The 7,309-nt window shown below is 35.6% G+C and overlaps 1 protein-coding gene across 10 annotated transcripts in view; it reads right to left on the reverse strand.

The window, feature by feature from the left end:
• Nucleotides 1-7,105, reverse strand: part of LOC104906656 (polycomb group protein EMBRYONIC FLOWER 2) — a 29,957-nt gene extending 22,852 nt beyond the window's left edge. For 4 of the 10 annotated variants that reach the window (XR_008968746.1, XR_007272481.2, XM_048641083.2 and 1 more), the window contains exons 1-4: nt 4,837-4,971; nt 4,677-4,722; nt 2,265-2,412; nt 984-1,039 (exon numbers count right to left, since the gene is read on the reverse strand). Coding sequence is in view for 5 of the 10 variants with exons in the window: in XM_048641083.2 (XP_048497040.1) it covers nt 984-1,039; nt 2,265-2,412; nt 4,677-4,722; nt 4,837-4,840 (254 nt within the window). In the remaining 5 variants the exon portion in view is untranslated. Of the gene's footprint in view, nt 1-983; nt 1,040-2,264; nt 2,413-4,676; nt 4,723-4,836; nt 4,975-6,947 lie in introns of those variants that run through there. The other 6 variants (XM_048641086.2, XM_048641084.2, XM_048641085.2 and 3 more) reach the window with 6 other exon arrangements.
• Between the last annotated feature and the right edge of the window lie 204 nt (nt 7,106-7,309).

Raw genomic sequence — 7,309 nt, forward strand, 5'->3', positions numbered from 1 at the left:
TGATTATAGTATTTTTTTTCTTAGGGTTTTCTTGCTTCTTGTTTCCTCTTTTATTATCCAGATTAATTGAATCAATTTTTACTTGTTGTTAAGACATGTGTATATCGATATTTGGACTCCATCAACATGAAAATTTTGTTATCCCATGATTGATGAATATAGAAATGTCAATTAGAATTCCGGTTCCCGTAGTGTCGAGCTTGAGGCGTACTAAACTTTAGTTAATGGTAAATCTTCAACTTATATTGCAAAGTTTAGGTTCTTTTAATCTATGTTAATGTTAAAATTAGGATGCAAATTGCAATGACAATTGAAATATGAATTGTGAATTAAATTAGACTTACATTTGTATGATTGTGTCTACATTTTGCTAGTTGTCTTTTACTACCTCCATTTCCTAAAGATCTTCCTTGTTACTGTTCCTACAGATACCAAGGAGGATCCATTTGTGTGGGGTGTGGGATGGGTAAAGTAAGAGAGAGAAAGGGGTTAAGATAAATAAACAAATAAAAAAGGGTTAAAGTAGGAAAGAGAAAGGGAGTAAAATTGAATTAATAATGTAATGGTGGACCCTATGATAGAGATATGAGGGGGTAAAAAGGGAAAAAGAATTTCCAAATAAGGAATAAAGTAAAAGAAGGAAGATCTTTTGGAAACGCACTTAAACGAAAAGAGGGAAGATCTTTAGGAAACGGAGGGAGTATTCAACAAGATAGGTAATTTTGAGGCGGCACAATAGGATTTTTTTTGGTTGGTTATTGATTGGTCGGTGGAAGATTCACAATCTACGGTGGTTAGTGGTGACTTACCGTTCGCATAATCCTGAATCCGCCACTACGTGCCACTACTATCAGTTGTGATAACAGTCAAAAGATAACAGCAGTGATAGTAGCAGCAAGACAAACAGCAACAACAATAACAATAAACGTAAAATAATGTAAATTACAATATCATTAACAATAATCAACACGAGAACTAAATACCTTTTGTGGTGCCTTGCTCTTACTTTGTAATGCAAGCATCGTTGAAGATATAATGGCTGCAACAAAAAGTGCTTCAGTCAGCCAAATTACGGAAAAGAAAGGCTTCTTACCAATATAACTTCAAGAAATGAAAATCCAACAACACAACTCTGTTGATGTTTTAGATAAAGTCTCCATAAATGTGCATTACTCCTAATTGTTAAAAAATAATGGTTTTTTTTTTACAGAGTACCTCTATGTCCCTATGTTTTTGTGTTTTCTATGTTGTACCCCTAATGTTTTTTGCTTCCAAGTTGTATAATTAAACTTTTAATTAGTTGTATGTTGTACCTCTCCGTTAAATCAACATTAAGTTTTCTGTTAGTTTCATATTTTCAGTTCATTAAACTTACATTAGAAGTAAGAGAAATTTTTCAGCTTTAAAAAGGTTGGACATAGTGGAGCAGTAGGGTAGGTTATTTTGGGAAAACTATCCTCCAAATGTCCGTATAAAGTACTAAAGAAAAGAAATAAAAGTTGACATTGACTTAATGGAGGGGTACAACACATAACAAATAAAGAATTCAAGGGTACAACTAAGAAGAAGAAAAAACATTAGGGGTACACACTAGAAAACGGTAAAACACAGCGGTACCTTATCAAAAATAAGTAATTAGTCCTGAATCTTGATAGAGGAACAGAAGAGGCATAAAGAGGAACGCGTATTATCTTCAAAAGTTTCATAAAGCAAAATGCTCTGATTGCTCAGCTTCATATAGAAGTTCAACCGCAATCTTAAGGACAAATGCTGCCTAAAGCAAAAGAAAAGCACACAACTCTACAGTTGCATCTAATTTAAGTAGATCAGGACATGTTGATATTGTGTTAACAACTTAACATAGACCCAAAATAGTAGCTTACTAAACTTTGCGGCATATTAATACTACTGCCAGTTTGTTGCTGGTTAGTAATACTTTTAGAGTTGTAATTTTGTGTTGATTTTCATCAACTCAAGATGTTGGCGTTCTAAGGCCATTGCTATTAACTCCTTAGGATTGTTGTTCCACAAGCTAAGAACCTCCCGTCTCCATTTCCTCACCACCACCAAAGCAAGTGTGAGAAATGGGACGCAGAGACGAGATGAATATGGTAAACTGTTGGCTCCATTCAAACCAGAAGCAACCTTTCTTTTAAACTATTCTTCTGTGTGCTTGTCCATCGACTTATACATGTCTCAACTGACAAAGCTGTCTTAAGAGTACGAGAAGTAGCTCCAAGAATTGAGAAGGATACAGAAATTACATTTCTTATAGCACGACGCTGAAGAATGTTATAAAGCTCTACAGGTTTGCAGTAAGCTGATAGACTCTCCTCAGCAGCAATTTCCTCCTCAGCAGATAAGTGTACCAGAGAATCTTGACGGCACGGCTGATCTCCATTTCTAGATTGGCTGCAATCATAAAGACGTTACTACCTTTAAAACCATATAATTAAGGATTACTGATGGAACAGTTCCAATCCATAGAATGAACCCTCTCCAGTCTCCATGGAACACTTAAGTCAAACAAAATACGGTATTTTCAAATTGGCAGTGCCTACTGCTACAGACCTCACTTTTTTAATTCACAAAAAGAAACAAGCCGCACTGATGGAACACAAGTTAAGGTCTGAAAATTCGAGGTATTTGATAAATAAGGAAGATTGAGTATACACAAAACCTTGTTTCCGAATCTTGCAGGAGAGATTAAAGGTGGCAGATGACAGCATATTATAACCCTGTATCTAAGCCTCTTTTTGTTTCTGTTTGATAATAGAGAATAAAGATGAGACTAGAAGAGTACACTTCATGACTACAGGGAGTGACAAAGGATACTAAGAATAGCCCAAAAGTTCTTCCTACCTTTCTAATGGAGATGGCCAATGGTGCGGGCCAATACAGACCACCCTCCCAGGCTCCCAGCCCACCTGGTGGGCTGTGAACAGCCCGGTCCAGAACCGTGAAATTGTTAGATGGGTCGCGGGGTTATTTTTTTGAGCCCAATCCATGAAAGCCCACCGGCAAAACCGCCCAGCCTATGATCCAGCCCAGCCCGCAAAACTGTTAATATTTTCAATCGTTTTTATTTAAATTACTATGAAAGTGTAAATAATTAGTAAGATGGAATGATGATAAAAATAAATGCTATTGATCATGAAAATTACTAATCGTTATTTATAAAAATTACTTTCCAAGTGTAAAATAATTAATATAATGAGAATAAAAATTGTTAAGTGCAAAATTATATAATAATGCTATATATTAATATATCATTAACATTACCCATTGAGTCATGCTTAATTATTAATGCTTGATTAATTTGTTTGAACACTTTTTTATTATTTCAAAAGAGCCTCTAGCCTAGTCCAAGTGTCCAACCCGAACCAGCCCATCAAACCCATGGCCTGCCAAACCCTCCCCTTGAACCACGAAATCCCAGCCCAGACTGTCATCGGCCGAGCAAACTGGGCCACCAGACCAGCCCACCCAGCCCGCAAAACTTGTAGTCCAGTCCTGGGGAATGGCCAGCCAGCCCAGCCCGCCCAATGGCCATCTCTACTGTCCCATATCAACACCTAATATAAACCTTTTCTATATCCTAGAACAAGCTGCTAAAGAAACCTCAGAGAGAGCCAAAGCCGGCAGAGTATTAATAATCCTATCATACCGACTACGGAAGGATAAAACATATGCACTAATACTCATCTAGGGCTTTCACTAAAGTACTTTTTTCCTCAATTCAGACTTCCAAGTTCAAATACTTTGCAGCTAAAAAAATAATGTTGATCATTCAAATGTTTTAACCCTAAAAGACATATGTATAGCATGCGCAAGAAGTGACTATAAAACTTGAGGGTCCCCTGTTCATCAACATCACATGCACATAAACTGGAAAAGCCTACACTCCTCTATCACTGAGATACTTGTATATGTGATTGATTTACCAATCAGCAGAAGAAAAGGATCATCCTACAAACATGTTTAGTTGTCTTTCCAGCTTTCAGCAAAAGAGCATGCTCTTGAAAACAGAAAAAAGTCATTGAAATTTTTTGAACTTTTTTTTGGGGGGAGGACAGGGAGCAACCCACTTATCAGTAAGTATATAATGCTAATAGATTTTTCTTAAAAAAAAAAAAACTCCCTATTCAGGACAGTAATTTATGACAAAAGTACTGGTTACCCCTTGTGAAAGCTTCTAAGTCCAGCCTGTGGACAAAATCTTTCATACCTCTATACTCGGCATCATGCTCCAACTTGTCCAAGATAGAATTATTCAAGCTTGTAAATTCATGGTCCTCAAGAAAACCTTAGGAAGTTTTTGATAATTTTTAAATAAAAGTATAAGGTTCAAATTCAATTAACACTTGTACAACTTATCTAATTAAAATGATCTGATTTCTTGGAAAAGTAAAGAACTGATGCTTCTAAGCCTATATATAGATTTATAGATTAATCATGTATTAGACTTACTGACTTAGACCTCCCAGGCTCTCACTAATATATTTCACTGGAAAAGGAAATCTCCATTATAAATTTCTGTTATTTAGAATCAAGTAAAATTACACAGAAAAGGATCTTTCATGCCTTGTCAATGTGTGAAACCTTATACAAGCTCCAAAGATGTTGGACCGACATTTACAAGAGGAGAAATAAATTTTCACGACTAAAAAGTAAACCTGAAAGCATCAACGACCTTCCAAACCTTAAAGTTAGCCATATACTCTGCATAATTAAGATAAGAAGTCAAATCCAACCACGTAAACAGAAAATGAGGTCACAAAAAACTAGCTGCAAAAAGTAAGGAAAAAATCACAATAAAGTAATAGACTGATATACCCATACATCGTCTCCCGAGCCACGAGAGGTATGCCAGGCATTCTTCTCTTCTCAAAGAATCTCTAACACAGCTTCATAAATCTTAGGGTATTCCGTACTACTAATGCAAGCATGTAATGGATGACCACCAGCCTGCAACCAACATCATTGGAGCAGTCACAAACATAGTGCAGAATCCAGTATAGAACTAGTAAACTATAAATTTAAGAAAATGAAAATAGAATAATTAAATAGAACCTCACATAAAGATAGAAAAGTGGTCATAGACGTAATATTGAACATGTGATACTCCCAACTAAAATCACAGTTTGCAGCAATATATGAACTAGAAAACTTAGTAACCTTCCTTGTGTAAAGGAGTATTAGTGTATGTTTGCTGTATAGTTTCCAGCATGGCTCACTTAGGTTCATTAGATGAAAGGAGAGGCACTAATTAGATAGATATGTCTTCTAATCATAACATGCGTTGGGGGCAGATCAGCAATCTCAAAATAGGGGCTACGACAGAATTATAAAAGAAAAGACAAGGTAACGTAGTCAGCATCTTAAGTCCTTAACTGCCTGTTTGACGAGTGGTTGTAATGCATTTGAGTCTAAATATGTAAGGAAAGTCGCATGTCAATATGCATGATTGCATGGTAATGCTAATTAACCCAAAACATCTCTTTTCTTTATTAACATCCATAATCACTTGGAAAGATGACATTGAAAATTGATGGAAATTCATGAAGCAACACTCATACCTGGGAATGAACTTCATTACCAATTTGCCATTACCCCTATTTATTAGAAATGGGCATAGAAGTAAATAAGTAATAGCCTAGATTTGTCCTAAGGAAAAAGTGCCTTAAAATATGAGTATAATTTGGCTAGTTTCCTAGGCTCGGGTTTATTCAGTTCAGGAGCATTATTCGTAATTTTCTAATTTGATTGTAGATGTATAAGATATTGCCAAACTTTTCCCAACTTTAACAACATTCATGTCATGAGAAAACCTGCAAAGATACACTCTTTGAAAAATCACCACCAAAAAGAGAAGAAAAGAAAATAACCATACGGTCCAACCACAATACGAATTCCACAGGCGGCCTGTATGCCATAGACCATGTGCCAATTGAACTAAGGCTCCGTTTGGTTGGATGTAAAACATTTTCAATGTAAAATGATTTTTCATGTAAAACATTTTACAATGGAAAATTCAAATGCAAAGCTAATTTTACTTTGTTTGGTTCAATGTAAAAAAAGTTATGGAAAAGAGAAAAATGGAAGGGGAAGGGAGAGAATGGATAAGAGGATAGTAAAAGGTGGTTAAGGAAGAGAAAGGAAAATGTGTTTTCCCTTCATTTTGAAAGGAAAATGATTTTCACCTAAAGCTCCCTTGATGGAAATCTTGTTTTACACCCCTTATTAAACCAAACAACGGAAAATGAAAGGAAAAGGAAAACTCATTTTCATACCCTACCAAACGGAGCCTAAATGAAGATGTATCTCACCAAATGAAACATGTGTCAATTGGCCATAGACCATAAACTATAATCAACAAATTCAGCATTAACAATGATAACACTCAATTCAAATATAATGTCATTTCAATTTTCAAACACCAATAACACTCAAATCAAAATACAACAATAAAATCAACATTTATACAATTCTAAATTATATAATTTGATATATAAACACCCAGGCCCGTCCCTGAGCCAGGGCAAGAGGGGCGGCCGCCCTGGGCCCGGGGATGACAGGTCATTCATTACTGATTTCCAGCCACAACACTTGAAAAATTAATCTCATGAAATTAAACAAGAACAAGTGAACACAAATGTGCGCATCTACAAATTGTAACATAAATTTTCTTATCATTTACTTCCATGAAACAAAGATGAGATAAGAAGTTAAACCAGAAGCTCGAGTCATAAGTTTATAACATGTAAATTATCACTAAAAACATGAGATATCATGTATGAGAAAGAAAAAATAAGTTGAATTCATGAAACAAATAGCATAAAACCAATCGCATGAATAATCACATGAAGTAGATCTCAAAAATCGCAATTCCACACCAAAATCCGCAACAAAACAAGTAGATTCATCTAAGGAACAAAAACAACAACCTGGAACGAGCTTCTGCAATTCGAGCTTTGCGTATGACATATGAGAGGTTCCAGATTCCAGAGGTTCTAAAGGAATTCAATTTGCTTATGAGTTCGGCACCGGCACCGTGAGCGTTTTTGGAGTGTTACTCCGTACTCGGATATAGGCTATATACCTACTTCCTCCGTTTTTTATCAGATGTTACACTTTTTAAATCACGGACTCTTACAGTTTGTTTGGTAGAAGGAATTTGGAAGGAAAGGAAAGGAAGTGGAAGGAAATTTATTACTTTCCAATGTTTGGTTCATTAAAAAAAATTAAGTGAAAGGAAATGGCAGGAATTAGAAGGAAAGATTCTTTAATAAAATTTCACTTTCCTTTC

Source organism: Beta vulgaris, chromosome 3, assembly GCF_026745355.1.
Source record: "Beta vulgaris subsp. vulgaris cultivar EL10 chromosome 3, EL10.2, whole genome shotgun sequence".
NCBI classification, from domain to species: Eukaryota; Viridiplantae; Streptophyta; class Magnoliopsida; order Caryophyllales; family Amaranthaceae; genus Beta; species Beta vulgaris.